Source organism: Marmota marmota, unplaced genomic scaffold, assembly GCF_001458135.2.
Source record: "Marmota marmota marmota unplaced genomic scaffold, marMar, whole genome shotgun sequence".
Lineage (NCBI taxonomy): Eukaryota > Metazoa > Chordata > Mammalia > Rodentia > Sciuridae > Marmota > Marmota marmota.
The window spans coordinates 3,751,293-3,770,237 of record NW_026000206.1 but is presented as its reverse complement, the minus strand read 5'-3'; the positions used below and the strand labels follow the sequence as shown (position 1 = coordinate 3,770,237).

The following is an 18,945-nucleotide window of genomic DNA, read 5'->3' as shown; positions in this document are numbered from 1 at the left end:
AGTGGCCAGTCGGGTAGCTGGACATCAGAGATTACATCATAAGGAAGCAATTTCTAACTCCTCAGGCAGGAGTTAGAAAACTTCTGTCAAGGGCTAGATGGCAACACTCTAAACTTTTTAGGCCACCTGATCTCTGTTGCCAAGTACTCAACTCTTGTTGAAAATAGCCATAGACAATGAACAGGTGGGCCTGGGTGTGTTCCAGGAAAATTTTATTTACATAAACAGGCAGATGTGGGAGTGGGGCTGTGACTGCACATCATGTGCTGGGGCACCTACAGCAGCAGACACCCCCTACAGCCCTCTTCCTGGCCCCAAGCCAGCAGTCTTGCTTCATTTTATAAAATGCTGTCACTGGAGGGAGAAGGTCAACCCCAGGGCTACATTTTTAGGAAAATGACTGAGAAATGTCTTTTTATCTCATCTCAAATTCTCAACTTCATCAAATCCGGTCTTTCTAAAGTAGAAACCAGCCTTCTTCCTTAACAACCTTTGGCTTTGCTAACTTTAAATACAGAGGACGGGAAAACTGGGAGCCACGTGGCCCATGGAAAGGAATCCTTCTTTCTCTTGTATTTAGGATGGTCACTTGTATTTTATGCATGTTTCTCAGTGACCTTAAAAAATACAAAGTAAGGGTGGTATTCTTCGGATTTTTTAGGCAGGCAAGCCCAATAGTGAATAGAAATGCCTGAAATAGTCTGCAGGGTCTTGCCTGATAGGCTGAGTCACTCAAAATCTGAGCAGAAGAGAGGTGGGCTCTCTCTCGACTTTGTGTAAAGTAGAATCCATTAAAAATGCCTTTACATTTTAATTGAAAGAGTTTTCATTCACCAGGTGTTTTGAGTCAGGTCTGAGAAATAGCCCCATTGGCTAAAACATTCTCAACTGTCTGCCTTTCCTGCCTGGCAGAATTCTCCACAAGTTTGTACCTTAATGCCGTTCTTCAGTCATGTACTGTTGCTGGAAATGAAGATATCAGGATTCACTGAAATGTAGCCGTGTCCTCATGCAAAATGAATTCTCCAGGAAATAAGCAGCAGAGAGTTTTCTGATCAGTGTCTGTCATGGAGAGACTTTCTAATTAGGTAGTGTGAGAAGGACACAAGGTTTACATGGATGACACTTTGCTGACCACTTTAAAAAGAACGAAATGTCCTGCAACCACTTCCAAAGCCAGGAGAAGGCCTCCAAGACTGAAGAGGTAAGCTGCCTTTGGTAGAACAGCCCTTGAGCAACAGAGCAGGGAAAAGGCAGCAGAGAAGGGAAGGAAATGGCTCCGAGATCAGACAGGAGGGAGGAGCGCCTAGCACGGGCCTTCCTGTCACAGAAGTTGCTGACTGTTGCCCAGGCCCCACCAGGCAAGACTGGCATGGAATGTGGGGGGCTCCCTGAAGCCATTCTTGCTCTCATTCCCCTCTCCAGCTGCTGTCTCACTCTGAGGCCATCTGTTGATGCATCCTCTGTAAGACAGTGTTCTTAAAGATGGTTCATGAAGATAAACCAATACTCAGAAAGGCTGCATGTGAAAAATGACTCAGATTTGTTCAGCTCTTGACTCGAGAAGCTTCAGAGAGATAGGTATAGCAGTTTCAGCTCGATGACCGCACTCCAGAGAGCACTCCTGAGTTCCAGTTGGAAGGGGACTTTCAATTGCATCTGAACACACACTTGGTCTATCTTGTCAAGAGTGCTGACAGCTACACTAACTGGCACTGTAGCACAGATGCAGGATCCTGGCCTTGTCTCCCCACTGGGAACCAGCTGCTAGCAGGGCTTTGTCTCACTTCTTTGTTTCTATAGTCAGGTAACACTTTGCTGCTTATCTGTTGGCCTCAATCTGAAGACTATTTAATTTTCAAAATATACTGCTCAGGAATAAAACATCTTCCTTTTCCTCTCTGCTTACTAAGTTCACATTCTGATTCTTCAGTTGGTTGGTGGTTATGGGCTGAATGCCTGGATCCACTCTTCAAAGTGAAGGTATGAGAAGTGATCAGGTTTAGATTAGGAGCTGAAGGTTCACTTGGCAGCTGGGATTAGTGCTCTTACAAGAAAGGGAAGGTGGAGAGATCTTGCTCTCTTCATGTGCATGCAAAAAGAGAAGGCCAAGTGAGGACAACTGAGTCTGCTGGCACCTTCCTTGATCTTGAACTTCCAGTCTCCAAAATTGTGAGAAATAAAGGTCTGTTGTTTAAGCCACCCAGTCTGTGGTCTGGCTTCAGCAGCATGAGCTGAGACAATGGTTGAATAATAAAAATATATCCGAACAATCACCTTAAATAATACACAATATGAAGAGAGCTGTGCTTGCCCACAACCTTTAGAAATTCTAATGTAACCTGCCTAAGCAAAGAAAGAACAGTGGAGGAAGCCAGGTACAGGACCAAGGAGTGAGTCCTGAGTGCTTCAGCTGAAGCACTTAGTCTGGGAGCAAGGACTCCTGGCAGGCCTTCCTCTCCATGCAGCTGTCTCCTACCACTGGGGGTCAGAGTGGTTGATTCCCAAGGGTAGAGAGAAGCTATGACCCTATCTAAAAATCATACATCCTGGTGGGTGAGGCCATGTGCCACCTGGAAGGTCCAGGAGGGGAAAGATGGAAATGACAGTGGGTCCCCACCAGGAACTCAGAGGCAGACGTGCCCAGGTATGGGTATCAGTCCTCTCAATGCTGACCCTGGAGGCTAGGCAGCTGGACAACTCCTGAGCAGCCAGCACAGCACCAGGCTTCACACACCATTCAGAGAACATAAGGGCCTGGCACACGTCCATAATCCCAGCTACTGGAGAGGTTGAGGCAGGAGAATCATTGAGTTCAAGACCAGCCTGCCTGGGCAACTTAGTGAGACTCCGTCTCAAAATAAAAACAAAACAAAACTCGAAAAACACAAGCCCTGAGTGGAATGTCCTTTTTATTTATCATTATTGTAAGTTACAGACATTTAAATTCTCAGCAATAATTTATAATTGTTACAACTTATATATTTCAGCCATTAGAAGAACACATACACAGAAAATTAAAGTACAAAGAGAGATGTAAAAAATAAGGTTACTGTAATGTATCACAGAAGAGGTTGAAATTCAAAATATCAACGACCCCACATACTGAAACTAAACATAAAGTTTAAAACCTCCCCAGGAGAATATGAGCCTAAAATTACAAATGTCAGCAACTGCCTAAACCAAAGAATCAACTGTATTTTCAAGGTAAGAAAAAAAAAAAATGCTTTGGTAAGCTATCTTTAAATACCTCTGCCATGTTTTCATCTGGAATGATTGTGTATAAACACAGGCACAGCACATATTCGAGACTCAGTCTCACAAGCTTCTTTACTAATTTTTCAAACATCTTTGTACTTCAGTAAATGAGAAAAGTGATTCAGTCTTTTGAATTTTAAGTTTAAAAAAAAATTAAAAGTATTTCCAGGAATCTTAAAGCTCTCTATCCAGAAGTAGAAAATGATACACACCTTCAAACTCTGAAGTGTTCACATTTTTTGAAGCTCAGATAGGATAGAGAACTTGTTCTTAACATGACAGCCCACAGACTTCTGCGCATACACGACCTTACACGGTGGGAGAGCTCACAGGGGCCTGCCTGCCTCACTGGCCTGGGCTTCAGCCATGACCGTGGCCATAGCCTGGTCAGCTCTCCTCCCAGCCTACTTCCACCCTCGGCTTCCCTGGCACATAACCTGTCACTCCTCGATTAGTTCCTCCTTGGGGGATTCAAGCTCACTCAATAAATCTTTGCCAGCTGCTCCAGCTTTTGAAGCAAAAAGAAGTGCACCCTGTTTAAATCCAAGGTTCTTCAAGCTTCGAGCATAATCTGCATATATAGCAGTAGTGAGTTTCTGTAAACCACAGTTAAGGAAAGAAGAGCAGAAAGAGTGGGACTGATGCTCCACACAGGATCCCAGGGGCAGGAGAAGGGCCAGCCCTACCCTAGGGGGACCTGACACCCATGGTGGGTGGGCAGCACAGCACGAGTGCAGGCAGCTCTGTGCAGGGAGAGGTGATGTCTCAATCTGTAACATCACTGCACTCTTTGCCAGCTGAGTGGACACTTCTCCTTCCTGAGGATCAAGCAACATCTTTCCAGAGTCTCCCACCACCTACACCCAAGTGAAAACTAGAAAAAGAAAGATGAGAGAAGAGAACCTCCCAGACACCCCTGCTCTGTGTTAAAGTCTGAGAGGCCAGCAGCTTGGGGGGGCGGGGCATGGGGCGTGGGGCAGATATTCACTTCCCTAGCCTCTACATCATGGTGCTGGACTTTTAGACAGCACTGGTATGCTGAGTTTTGATGTCTCAAAGCAGTACTTTGAACCAAAGTCAATTTCACCAGTAACAAGCTACATGTCCTTGAGTAAGCTTTTGCTTTAGTTTTTAGTTTTCAAAAATTTTGGTTTAGTTTTAGTTTAAAAAAATATATATGTGCACAGAACTAAATACCTGACATATGGAAATAAGGCCAAATGTAAAAATTCAAGTAGAAGTGCAATGAGAAAAGTAGGGCTATGCAAACACAAGGGATTGGAAGCTGTATCCTTAAGCCTATTCTGTTCAAAGAAAAATATGTGACTCAAGAGGCATCTAGAAGAAATATTATGTTCTTGATTGTGGGTGGCCCACATGGCCTGCCTTTGAGACACATTTCTCTGAAGTGTTCTGTCTTGTTCCATATCAGACTGTCATCATGGGTGCAGTGGGAATCTTTCTTTTTTTTTATTTTTCAGTATATACTTTCCAGATAAATACACAAAATTTATTTAAGAATACTATTTTATAGTACCAGGTCCTTATGCCTTTCTTAAATTATTTCTTCAGCTTCCTTTGAAATACAAACAAACATTATGGAATTGGGCTCCTCCTGTGCAGTCCTCTCAGTGTCCCCTCCATCGAGCCAGGGCCAAAGCCAGTGGTACAGTGACCCTCGCTCCAATTCTTCCTCCTCCCATCTCTCCCACCTGGCTTTGGTGAGTCAAAACATGGATCTTTTTCAATATAATATCATTTCTGCCCAGGCAGTTTGACTAGAGAAATTCCAAGCCCCACTCATGTCACTTCTTCCCCCTCAGCATCAACACCCTCATAAAGGATATCTGTGTCCTCACTGATTTCCAACGCACCATACTCGAGACACGCTTCCACGAACAACGCGGCTCTGTCGAAGTACCGCATGCTGTCCAATACAACAGAACAGGCGTGAGCCTTTGCGGCCTAGAGGCAGAACCACCTAGGGGTATGTTTCTATATGTACACACATTCCCAGCACCCAGGCCCAGTTCAAAAAGGGAAGAAGAGAGAATACACAAGTCCTCAACCCAAGCTTTGCTTCAAATGCTTATGAACTTTGTCAAACACTTTAAATCACAGTAATCTACCAAGGCATGACAAAAGACTATGTCCTCACTGTATGGACTGAACAAATAATCTTTTGTCATATTCGCCTCTTTTAGTTTTCAATAAGTAAATGTTCTGTCAGAAGCAATGGGTTCCCTTCCTTGAAAAGGTCAGAAGGGACACCTTGCTATAACCCCTTTTTACCACTCTACGGGCTTCCCTTCAACTGTTCTGCTTAAAGAGGAATCCTTCCTGATTCTCTCAAGATTTCTTTATATTCATTTTTTTTTTTTTTTTTTACATACTAAACAAGCACTCTACCACTGAGCTATATTCCCAGGTCTTTTTATTTTATTTGACACAAGGTCTTGTAAGTTAACAGGCTGACCCTGAACTTGTGATCCTCTTGCCTCATCCTACCGAATGGCTGGGATTACAGGCTTGTGCCACTGCGCCCACCTGGCAGAAGGATATATTCATTTTAAATAAGTGCCTGTTAGGGTTGGCTAATATATTGGTAGTAAAATATCATAGTTTCTAGACCAAATGAATTATGAATACAGATGGTTCAATTCCCCTTCAGGTTTAAAAAAAAATAAACCTAAACTGGATACTTCTTTCACTACTATATCCATCCACCAGAGCCTCAAGGAAGTGTGACTGATCAATCAGGGCAGTCCAGAGAGCCAGGGGCACTTGAGATGTACCTGTGAAGTGTCTCCGCCACACTGGAAAAGCAGCCCAGAGAGAGCAGGACCAGGAGGGCCTTTGACTTCTGATTGACTTGTGGGGAGCAAAGGTGGTCCACCCACCGCTTCAGAACATCAGCACATTCTTCAGAATTCAGACGGACCTGGAAAGATGCCCACATTAGAAACAGAAACATCCTGCATTAAAATAATTACATCAAAGCGAGATCTGTTCCTATGAAGTAAACACTAGCCTTTGCTTTACCAAAACAATGCCCCGAGTGGCTGCTTACCACAAATGGCAGCCAGTGACAGTGACCTGCACCTGTGGGACCAAGGGGCCTGACAGTACCCCTGGACTGCAGGCTGGGTCAGACTCTAGCAGAGAGAAGAGTCAGTTTCTTTCACTTATTTGTTACCAATACAAGCTCTATTAATAAGAAGAGATGCAACTTACAAAAAACAGAGGGAGAATAAGAATTTTAAGAAAAATATTTATAAAGCAAGTTTGCAGGCATAAAACGCTTCCAAATCATGAGTGAGAAGTGAAGACAGAGCTTTCTACTTCAAATGCTCCTCTGGAATCACCTACCTTTGCAAGCCACGCTGCCCTATTCCACTCGCCATACGTCTGCAGGTAGCGGCAGGCGTCCGCAGCTTTGTCTATCAGGCAGAGCAACTGAACGCCCTCTAGAAGACAGAAGAGCAGCCCTCTCAATAGCAACCTTCTGGACACATCATAAAAGAGTAAAATCAGCTGCCATCTGCTTCCATCTAGTCTTGAGCATCTTACACAGGCTGAGGATACAAATCTGAAAATCTGAAATCCAAAATGCTCCAAAATAGGAACCTTTTTGCGCACTGACATAATGTCACACATGGAAAATTCCATACCATGAAACTTTGTTTAATGCATAAAATTATCAAAAAAATTATATAAGATGGCCTTCAGGCTACGTGTATAAGCTATATAGGAAACATAAATGAATTTTCTATTTAGACTTGAATCCCATTCCTAAGACATCTCATTATTTCTACACAAAAATTGCAAATTTGAAAAAAAATAGAAAATCTGAAATATTTCTGGTCTCAAGCATTTTGGAAAAGGGGTACTCCACCTGGAACTAATGGAGACATTCTTGACTTAAATTTTAATAGAGTTCTACAAGGTTACCACTCAAGTAACCAGAGTAATAAACACAAATACTGCCCAGAGAATAAATAGGTAAAGCCCATCTCACTAACAAGCTTGATCACACACACTAGATTTAGTGTGTCTGGTACTGTCTGGCTTATCTCTCTTATTTTTACAATTATTAATAGTGCCCCTTTCACTCTGAAAACAAGTTCTGGCTTAGATGAATAAGTTACAGCCACCTGACAAATAGCTAGCAATAACTTCTTTCCTTCAGCATACACAGGAAAGACATGTCCTCAGTAACAAAGCACTTAGCTGAGCATGGGTCTGACCTTCCTGAGCACTGACAGATGCCACCACAAAGTGTACCTTACCTGCCAACTTGCCATTGGCAATCATGTTGGTTGCCACCAGCTTAATGGTGCTCTGAGAGGGACCTGATGAGGTGACAGTGGTGACCAAACAGGCTTTCAGTGAGTCACAATAATAATGCTGGTTATCTGCACTTGTTTCCAAAAGCAACTGTACCGCTCTATCTGTCTAATAAGAGAAACAGTTTTCTAATTATAATTAAGAATATCTTCCTCCAGTATAGCCTTTTAAAATTCGTAATGTGGAACACTAAAGTCTATAGCTTAAGGAATACATTATTTTCAAAAAATGCTCCTGAATGTTTTGTTTACATAAGCGAAACTTAAATAGAAGAGCCACACTGCTTCTCTAAAGTAAATATAAAAACAGTGGGATATCAGGTGCTTTCAGCTCCTTGCTGGTCGATGCAGAAATGACAAACAATGCATCGGAGCTGGGCTTCACCCTCAATCAAGGAAGCCAAAAGCACAAGCTGCCTAACCACATTTGTGCTTTCTCACAATGCTACTTGTTTTATTTTTAAAGAAAGCCAAAATTTATTGGGAAAGGGACACACACACACACACACACACACGACAGTCTGAAATACTAATCAATTAGAAAATTCATGAAGCATGTAAAGAGTTATAAAAACTGACATACTTGACCCAGGAGCAGTAGCTGGTCTGTACATTTCCTGGTGTGATCATAAGTTGACCGCTTTACTTCCTGTAGATTAACCCTTTCTAGTTGAAATTTCTAAAGTACGAGAAAAACAAAAAAGTTGAGATGGATTATAAAAAACTTTAGAGTTATTTCAATTTTACTATACTTGAAAAGATTATTTTAAGAAAAGTCAGTTTAACTGGTGAGATTGCTAGATAATTAACTTTACCAAAATTCATCAATTTAGTAAGAATTTGGAAAGCAAAAATGTCGAAATGTACTATCCTTTGTATGCATGTCTGCTGCTTACAGCCACTGGCACTTGAATAGAACTGGATGAAAAAACCCTGCATGTACTGAAGTATTCTGATAGAAGGCAACAAAATTATGAAGCTATCTTTATACATTTTGAATAGTAAAGTTAAACTATGAATAAATGACTTGTTACTTGTAGGGAAATGAATCTTCTAAGTTGAAATATTTCAGACAAATAAAAAAATTAACATTGATAGTAAAATTTTAATGTTTATTAAAAACTCAGTGTTTGTAAGCTTTGCAAGTCCTGATTTTGCCAAAGGACTTATTTCTATAATATGGACTTCAACTTAGTTTTTTTGTCTTTTTTTTTTTTTAGAGACACATATGAGTTTGTCAGAGCTGAAAAATTAAGGCCATCTCTCTGTAGGAGAGAGATTTAACTTAGTTTTAAAGTTGTCCGAGATATTTAGAAAGAAACAAATAATCAAGATAAAAGCTTTAAATAGTTAAATAAATAGGTTAAATACTTTTTTAAAAAGTATAATACCTGAAAATAGGCATTTTCACAAAGGATATCATAGCATATATCCAGTGGGTTGCTCAATTTGTCCCGAGGAATGGCTTCCTTGGTCACCACTGTACTTCCTGACTTAGCCTGGGACAGGCTGTGCAGGTAGTGGGCTGCCACTGTCCAAAAGTGCAGCTCTGATTCGTCACCATAAAGCCTGAGGAGTGAAACCAAGGTTAATTATGGCTCACACAGCAAGCCTAGGCCTGCGAACGCTATCATTTCCAAATCCATCAGGACACTGCAGTAGAGCCTAGGAAGGGGACAGGGATGATGTATCAAGTTCTCCAGCTCTGCTACTGGGTTTCCAACAAAATACAGGGGCCTGACTGCACAGGGCACCTGTGGACCCCAACATCTCTCTGTTCTATGTGCAGACCAACTGTCCATCTGGTTTGCCATTAGCAGACAATGTGGACTACAGTGGGAAGTTGTTTCTCTGGGACAGCTGGCTATATATTTACTCTGTGGAGCATGGAGAGAAAGGTCTTTTTTTTCTTTTTTCTTTTGTAAGTGACAACTCTATAGTGATAAAGTACAAGCTAGTGCTTCTGAACACAATTTGTTGGTATATTTAAACACATTCTGTTTGTACCTGATATTTTATTATTATTTTGGTACTGGGGACTGAACCTAGGAGTGCTTTACCACTGAGCTACATTCCCAGTGCTTTTTATTTTTTGAGATCTTACTAAGTTGCTGAGGCTGGTCTTAAACTTGCATTCCTCCTGCTTCAGCCTCCTAAATGGCTGGGACTGTAGGCTGAGCCATCTCATCCAGCCTGTATCTGATATTTTAAAACACATATTTTAAAGCTGTGTATAGGAAAAAGTCATTTCAATTTAGAAGGGCCTAGATCTCATGTTTAAATGTAATTCGATTTTCCCCATACTTGTACTACTATTGTTTTTAAAATTAACAGTCAAATCCAGAGGCAGAACTCACATATTTTTCTAAAATATGAGAATTTGGCTGTAGCTTTTACATAAGCTAAGATAAAGTTAAATGAATTAACTTGAAATTCTTTGTCTCTTACACAGAATACTTCAGAGTGTTACCTTGAAACAAGGAGGCACCTCTGCAGGAGAGTGAATTCTGGATCAAGCAAGAGTTTCTTTATGTCACTGTAGGTAGGAATCCAGAGAGGTAAAGCAAAAATTTTGAATAAAAAAAAATGAAACCAGATAAATCAATACACTTTTTTGGGATTAGGGGGCAGGTACCAGGGATTGAACTCAGGGACACTCGGCCACTGAGCTACATCCCCAGCCCTATATTATATTTTATTTAGAGACAGGGTCTCACTGAGTTGCTTAGCACCTTTTGCTAAGGCTGGCTTTGAACTCGTGATCCTCCTGCCCCTGCCTCCCAAGCCACTAGGATTACAGGCAATATGTTCTTGATATGTAAAAATTCCACCCAATGGATGTATTTAGAACTTATTAAAGCAAAGTCACTTTGCCTCAATACGGAGATTTCAAAAGGTGAGGGGGCTGAGAGGACCTAGGCCTGGAGCACCAGCATCTATCCCCCAGCAGGAGATGGTGCTCCAGCTCAGCCCTGAAGGCATGCAACAATTCCATGGGAGTTTCAGAAACTATGAACAGTTGCCAGCAACTGGAATCAGATTTTCATTGATTATTTTGCTAATCATGAGGAAGAGTACATACTTTAGAGAAGACAGCATTCAGAATTTATTTTGAAACTATTCTAAAAGTAAAATATTTAAGAAAAAAACAGCTAGTATTTCTATGAATTTATGTTTCTAAAATAGATAAATTTGGAATATTCATAAGTCAGAGGGAAGGTATTCTTTACAGTTTCCCACTTATTTAATTTTTGGATACAGAAAACAATAAAATAATTATTTTGAATTTTCCATCAACAGAACATTCTAGGATCCTTAATTTGTTAAATATTATAATTACTATGGCAATGTAGTTTGCAAAAATATTTTACACTTTACCAAGAACTCCATGTGGACCCACGGTTTTTTATTTCCTTTGCTCTATTATTCCCAGTACATACTCTTGGCTCTGGGAACATATTAATTTCTCAGCCAGACCTATGCACACATAGTACCAGATACGGGACTCAGTTTAAATGAGGGAAGTAGTCTTAAGAGTCACCTGTGTGCATCTTCTAGCACAGGGCTTCACAGGGGTTTGTGGTAGAGGGTGGCAAAACATAAGGATGTTAAACACAGATCCTAGACCTGCCCTGAACTGAGGCCTGAGCAGTCTGGTAGTTGAGAACTTGGTGAAAACAAATGCTCTGTCCCTGTAATTATTAAACAGGTCCTTCTCTTACAAAACAAGAATAGTCTCTTCTTGGGCCATTTTTAAAAACACAAATTATTTAAATTTTAAAAAGCCCCAACTAATTTGTTTTTCTTACTCATATTCTTTGTCTTCTAATAAAACTCACAGCACTTACTTAGACAATGAATTCAACTGTTCTTGAAGGAGAGTCTTTATTTCTTCATTTTCTGGATAATCACTATACAGAAAAGATTTTGAGTAAGTTCATTTTCTCTCCATTTACAACCACTTTTTTCTTTACCAGACAAAAAGTTGTTTTAATATAGGAAAAAAACCTCTTTGTAGAGCCTAGTTAAAAACCCAGCTATAAATTAACATAGCAACAATGCACACAGGACCCATAAATCATCTTTAATATCTGTTTTTATCTTACTGAGTTATAGAAATGCATAAAGAGAGTCTCTTGGAAAATTTATCAGCTGGCTCTAAAAACTTTCAGGTTAAAAAAAAATTCATTTTAATGAAGAACTATAATAAATAAAGAAATTTGCTCTTTCTGCCTTACAGAGTGGCCATTTGTTTCCCTAAGTAGATAGTTCTTGAGAACACACATTCCATTATATTTTTAAAAAAACCCTCACCCAATGCTAATCTATCTGCTTCATATGGCAGAAGTTCAGTCACATTTGTAGATTTAATTAATAATAGTTCCTGTGACTTTTTTTTTTTAACTATTAGGTAGATAGATGTTAGACTAAACAGACCTCTGAAGCAGGCCCACTGATGCTACTTTTAAAAGAATTAGGCTTGGCCTCAAATCCCCCATCCTCCATTGGTCCTCTCCGCACTCACTTTTTCATCATTATGGCAAGCCCACATTCAGACCGCAGGGTGACCATCCAGCCACCTGAGAGCAACCTATGTATTCCCAGCTTCACACTGACCCACACTTTCACAAGGCCCCACAGAGACAGACACAAAAGGCAGACTGGAGATGATTAGTGTCTCTGACTTCTTTTTGATTAACTTTAAGACTCCATTTCTTCTGAGCTCTGGAGTGTATACCATGGCTGATTTTCATGGGTGTCCTTCAACCTCCAAGTATATTATGAAAGAAAAATAAAAATGAAAAAACTTACACATGAGAAATGTCCAAAGAATACCATCCATTCCAAGGCTGGTGTAGTAAGAAGGCTTTCAGGGCAAGGGAGGCCCTTGGAATAAGGAGATACGGGCACCACACAGGCTCTAGACCAAAAAAAAAAAAAAGGAAGAAAAATTCTTTTTAAGTAAAATAAGGTATTAAACTTTGGTACTACTTGAATCATAGACTTAGTATAATGACCAAACAGATACCAACAATGGTCGTGATTTTAAAATATTAAAATAATTATATTTACTTGGCCACTGGCTTTTTGTTTTTTATTTTTTCTTTTCTTTTAATTTCTTTTTTTAATAACTGACAACAGAATGCATTATAATTCATATTACACATATAGAGCACAATTTTTCATATCTCTGGTTGTATATATAGTATATTCACACCGATTCTTGTCTTCATACATGTACTTTGGATAATGCTGTCCACCACATTCCACTATGATTGCTAACCCCCTGCCCTCTCCATTACCCTCCTACCCCTCTGCCCTATCTAGAGTTAGGCTGTCTATTCCTCCCATGGTCCCCCTCCCTACCCAACTATGAATCAGTCTCCTTATATCAGAGAAAACATTCAGCATTTGTTCTTTTGGGATTGGCTAACTTCACTTAGCATTATCTTCTCCAACTCCACCTATTTATCTGCAAATGCCATGATTTTATTCTCTTTTATTATTGAGTAATATTCCATTGTGTATGTATGCCATATTTTTTTTATCCATTCATCTACTGAAGGGCATCTAGATTGGTTCCACAGTTTAGTTATTGTGAATTGTGCTGTTATAAACATTGATGTGGCTGTGTCCTGTAGTATGCTGTTTTTAAGTCCTTTGGGTATAGACTGAGGAGAGGGATAGCTGGGTCAAATGGTGGTTCCATTCCCAGTTTTCCAAGTTGCCTTCAACAAATGGTGCTGGGAAAACTGGAAATCCATATGCAACAAAATGATATTAAACCCCTATCTTTAACATGTGCAAAACTCAAAGTGGATCAAGGACCTAGGAATTAAACCAGAGACACTGTGTCTAATAAAAGAAAATGTAGGCCCAATCTTCATCATGTTGGATTATGCCCCAACTTCCTTAATAGGACTCCTATAGAGCAAGAATTAAAATCAAGAATCAATAAATGGGATGGATTCAAACTAAAAAGTTTCTTCTCAGCAAAAGAAACAGTCTGTGAGGTGAATAAGGAGCCTACATCTTGGGAGCAAATTTTTTACTCCTCACACATCAGATAGAGCACTAATCTCTAGGGTATATAAAGAACTCAAAAAACTAAACACCAAAAAAACAAATAACCCAATCGATAAAAGGGCCAAGGACCTGAACAGACACTTCTCAGAAGAGGATAAACAATCCATCAACAAATATATGAAAAAATGTTCATCATCTCTAGCAATTAGAGAGACGAAAATCAAAACTATTCTAAGATTTCATCTCACTCCTGTCAGAATGGCAGCTATTATGAAGACAAACAACAATAAGTGTTGGCGAGGATGTGGGGTAAAAGGTACATTCATACACTGCTGGTGGGACTGCAAATTGGTGTAGTCAATATGGAAAGCAGTACAGAGATTCCTTGGAAAACTGGGAATGGCCACTGGCTTTTTACAACTCAGCCTCATGACCGACCCCTCCATGTTGAGTAGACATAATTACTTTACAGTACCCAAATTTATCAATTATGTTGCCAATAGACTTCAGACTGTGCTACCCAATTCAACAGCCAATAGTCATGTATGGCTACTGAGCATTTAAAAAATGGCTAGCATTATGAAAGAAATGACTACAGTATATCTCACCTAAATTAAAACTGATTTAGTCATTAGATAACTTTTAGCCATGTTTGGATCCATAGTTATTTTTTTTAGTGGAAAATTTTATAAAATCCAAATAGAGCTCAAGTATTTCCACTGAAATTTGTCCTCTGAATTAAGATAACAATTTATTTTGCAATAAATGCAAAATACTCACTGAATTACGAACACCAAGTGCTAAGAGATACAAATACCTCATTAGTAATTAGGTAAGTTAAAGGCAGCCCAACCAATATCAGCAGTAACTTGGCAGTGCCTCCAGTTTGAACATAATGAGAAAGGGCAGGTTTTTAAAGCCTTACTAATCCAAAAGTACCAAATATAGACTCTGCAAAGGCACAGACATTTCTCAGAGTTGACTTACTAAAGACTAAATGAGTTTCTCAAGCACTTTTCTACAAAAATAGAGTCTGGAGTATGTACCAAAGGTATGCTAAGAGAATACCCAATGCAGAAAGTTCCTGCTCTGCTCCAGGTAGGATCACAGGAACTATTTCCTTCCACAAGTATCTTCCAAAGATGAACACTGCACTTCCTAAGACAAAAGCTGACTTTTTTTTTTTTTAATATTTATTTTTTAGTTCTCGGCGGACACAACATCTTTGTTTGTATGTGGTGCTGAGGATTGAACCCGGGCCGCACGCATGCCAGGCGAGCGCACTACCGCTTGAGCCACATCCCCAGCCCAAAAGCTGACTTTTAATCTCTCAATTAAGAAGCCAGCAGTCTTATCACTAGATTCATCTCCTCTGATGAGTCCTTTTAAATTCTGAGTAAGTCATGATGAATGTAGAGATACTTGATCTTGTTAACAAACCGCACAGAAATGGGTCAGAAAGGGACACTTAGGAAACCCAAGTTGGGAATGACTGGCACCTGCAGTTACCATGAGCACACATCTCAGCAGTCATAAACTCTCAAGATTAAAGTTCATTTATTTTCTCATACTCAAGACTTCTGAAAAATGAGACTGAAATGAAAAAACAGCAGCTCTCTCTCTAGATGAAAATAGCTTGTGGCAAAACTACTGGTTTCAGAGCATCCTTTCATGAGAATTCCATACCAGTTAACTCCTGTTCATCCATTCTAAAACATGTAGACTTCATAGACATCTCTAGGACTCGGATGCAGCCATCATCAGACGCCAAGATCACTTTATCTGATGTGCACCAGTCTACGTCCAATATCCGAAAGGTCACATTTCTTCCACTCCTTAAACTGCTCACCATCTGAACCTGCAAGGGTGAAAGTTGTCATCACTATCAGACAGAAAAGAAAACCTTTATTATTCTGGATTAAACTATCAAGGAAGACAGTGCAGTGTGGCTAGGCCCCAAGCAAGGGCAGAACTCAGCAGCCTCTCCTGGCCTATCTTCCACATGCAGCCTATCTTTTAAAGGTTTCAAATGCAATGAAAGACCTGTGAAGCTGTCATCTTTAAAACAAATACTGCACAAGTAAAATATTAAAAGAAGAAACTAATCAGTTAGGAGACGCTTGACACACCTATTACACAGTTTTTCCTCTCTAAATCAGGAGAAGAGGAAAAACAAAACCAGCCCCTGTGACTGGTAGCCTCATTTATGTTTTACCCTCATGGGGTTGCCTACCTCTTTAGTATCCCACACTTCAGCACCATCATTGTACATTGCTATTAATTTTTGGTTTCCTTTGCCAGGAGCAAAACGAATCTTCCTCACCCAACTCCGATGTGTAGGTATTCCCCTAAAGACAAGCCAAAAAAACCCAATACAATTAAGAGAAAATCTAGTCTCCAGGAACTGTCCAATGTCTCTTTCTAGCTCTGTTTCTGATAACAGGAGAACAACTTTACGTTCTGGGATGGGGTCTGCATTTGACAGGAAAGCCTGCCCATCAACAGCTGCTTTTGCCTAGACCATTTGCAGGTAAGTGTTTACTGTGAATGATCCAGAGCTTGGCTCAAAGCCCTTCTTCCCAAGTTCAGGTGATAAGGGACCCAAGGCTTGAAGCTTCACTTGGCCATGTTTATTGGTCCTGTTTGTAAGTCACAGGACTTCAATGAGACTATACCAAGAGGTTACTTATTACCATTTCTTTTCTTTCTTTCTTTTTTTTAAACAAAGATTTCATTCTTGGCTCATACCTGGATACTCTGCCTTTCAAATCCCAAAAATTTAAATTTCCATCCATGTCTCCAAGCACTAATGTATCTCCTTTCCAAGCAATGCAGGTAATACTACCCATACTTCCCTAGAAAACAACAGCAATGAAAACACACATAAATAAGTTTTCTGGGTAGATCAATAGAGAAGGGATGCCTTTTGAGGGAGAAATACCTTGGAAGAAAGCAAGCTATATGAAGAAAGTAAAGGAAAATCTTTCCAGAGAACTGATTTTAACTTATTTCTCACTGCAAAAGGACAAATAAATTCATCCCAAGGAAAACATCATTAATTTCATACTAACTATGCATTGATTTTTCTATTGAAAAAGAAGAACCAGAACTTTACTGATATTATCTCAAATTTCTGCAAAGAAGTTACAAATAGCAATTTAATTATAAGAATGAAACACAACTGTAATAAATTCAACTGGGAAGAAGAGGACTCAGTTCCCACAGATGTGCAGAGGTGGTACTGCAGACAGCTTGGCAGCCTGAGTGCTGGACTCAGCCAGCCTGGACTAGACTCTCAGCTTTACCCACTGAAACTGGCATGGACTTGGGGCACATTTATTTAACCTTTCTGTGTCTGGGATTTATCACTAACAGAGTAGAGAAAGCTCATGAAACTTTAGAAGATGTTCCTCAGTGTTAATAAATTTATAAACGTAAAGGCCTTAAACCATGTCTGCCACACTATAAAGACTTGATATATGTTAGCTATTAAATACTGTTACTATTTAACTGCTTCTCTATTTATTAAATTAAGTCTTGGTTTTGCATTTATAGTAAAATATAAGAATTCACATGATGTCCAATGGTTAGGAATTGGAAATGATATTTGACAAACTGACTATTAACTGACACTGCCACCTACACCAAATATTGCATAAATCCTTGTGGCAGTCAAGAAATAAAGGAGAAGATGGCTTAAAATTAATATTATAATGAACTCAATAAGAAATTTATTTATATTAATTAAATGAAATTTTGTATATAAATACAATGCTCTCAAACCTTATTTCTATTTTCTTGACCAAACTAACATACCATTTAAGAATTTGCCTTTAACTTTAAAAAAGTAGAACATTACAGTTCAAATTAGCCTAGAAATCATTGTCACTCGGGCTGGGGATATAGCTTTGTTGGTACAGTGCTTGCTTTGCAAAATCAAAGCCCTGGGTTCCATCCCCAGCAACACACACACACACAAGAAATCATTGTCACCAGCTTTGAGTTCATGGTGATGTACTAATACAACTGCAGGGACTGTCTAGACCTTTCTATCTGAGTGCAGATGGGACACAACCACATGGAGGTACAGAGGAGCTTGGAGAAGAAGGGCTGAATACCTGCATTGTGGTGCTAAATAATCCCAAACCTAAGGAGAGCACACTACTTGATACTGCTATGCTGCCTATGTGTGAAATGGGACATTCAGTGATCACAGGTAAAACTGGTATAAGACAGAGACATTCACTGTCTGTTCCAGCTTTCTTAATAAGCACAATTACAGAATTCTCCACATACACATTATTTAAAATATGTCAAGCTTTCTCCTTCCTTTTGCCATTTTATATACTCCACAGTTCTAGGGTCAAAATCCAGAGGAAGAGTTTCAACTCAAAATGAATGTCAAATACTTTACATTTGAGAGCATATTAAAATAAATATTGGATTAAAACAAACCAAATCTCAGCCTACATTCTATATCAGTCACTGGAAAACAATTTCAGAATGTAAAAATAACAAATAAAAATTTGTCATTGATAAATTTCTCACATACTATATAGATGTCAATTTCCTTTCCCTAAAAGCAATCTGCTCTAAAATATTTACTAATTTCATTGAAGGCTGCATTCTCATGAAGCTGGTCATTCCTTCAGGGAGTTTTATCTTGCTGGCAGAACAAAGACTTGCTATATCCTTACTCAGGCCTCTACGAAGAGATGGGATTCTAAAAACTCTGAGGTGCAATGACAATTCTGAAAAAAGCACTTATAAAATGGAACACTCACATGTCTAATATCGAAATATTTAAAATTTCTCTAGGGCATGGGCTGGGGAACGGCATTTCAAAAATTACTCAAGAGTTTCTACACTTTACTCTCAATGTGCAATAATTAGAAAACAGAGAGACTGGGCTGTTATTGCATGGCACTGGAAGAGCTCAGATGGTGCTTTCTTTGGGGTTCCAGAGGAGGAGCCATATAGAGTGCTAAGAGAGTAAACTGGGACTTTGCAAAGGATGACTCCATTATGCTGAAACTCTATGGCTCAATTCTAACAATAGTTTTTCATTTAAAGTTCTTTACTATTATAATTACCAAACAAGCTTCCACTTTTGTATTATTTTATCCTTCCAAAATCCTGAATATGTTTGGCAATATTAGGTACCACTAGGTTTCAGGTGTGATTTGTTCTATACAATAATAAAGATCAAATTACATTTTGAAAAGCACTCTTGAATGTTAGCTTCAATTTAGAAGTCATAAAGGTTATTTTGTTTGTTTGTTTTAGAAAAAATAATCAATTCTTCTACAATTGT

General features: G+C 39.4%; 1 protein-coding gene across 1 annotated transcript in view; it reads right to left on the bottom strand.

Annotated features, from left to right (window-relative positions):
* Positions 1 to 2,895: 2,895 nt before the first annotated feature.
* The window catches only part of Wdr11 (WD repeat domain 11), a 53,583-nt gene continuing 37,533 nt past the window's right edge, over positions 2,896 to 18,945 (bottom strand). The window contains exons 17-29 of the mRNA XM_015498326.2: positions 16,380 to 16,486; positions 15,865 to 15,979; positions 15,318 to 15,489; positions 12,417 to 12,525; positions 11,453 to 11,515; positions 10,075 to 10,140; positions 8,996 to 9,173; positions 8,188 to 8,283; positions 7,548 to 7,713; positions 6,628 to 6,725; positions 6,054 to 6,199; positions 5,106 to 5,185; positions 2,896 to 3,856 (exon numbers count right to left, since the gene is read on the bottom strand). Of these exons, the coding sequence (XP_015353812.1) occupies positions 3,699 to 3,856; positions 5,106 to 5,185; positions 6,054 to 6,199; positions 6,628 to 6,725; positions 7,548 to 7,713; positions 8,188 to 8,283; positions 8,996 to 9,173; positions 10,075 to 10,140; positions 11,453 to 11,515; positions 12,417 to 12,525; positions 15,318 to 15,489; positions 15,865 to 15,979; positions 16,380 to 16,486 (1,554 nt within the window). The 3' untranslated portion in view covers positions 2,896 to 3,698. The remainder of the gene's footprint in view (positions 3,857 to 5,105; positions 5,186 to 6,053; positions 6,200 to 6,627; positions 6,726 to 7,547; positions 7,714 to 8,187; positions 8,284 to 8,995; positions 9,174 to 10,074; positions 10,141 to 11,452; positions 11,516 to 12,416; positions 12,526 to 15,317; positions 15,490 to 15,864; positions 15,980 to 16,379; positions 16,487 to 18,945) is intronic.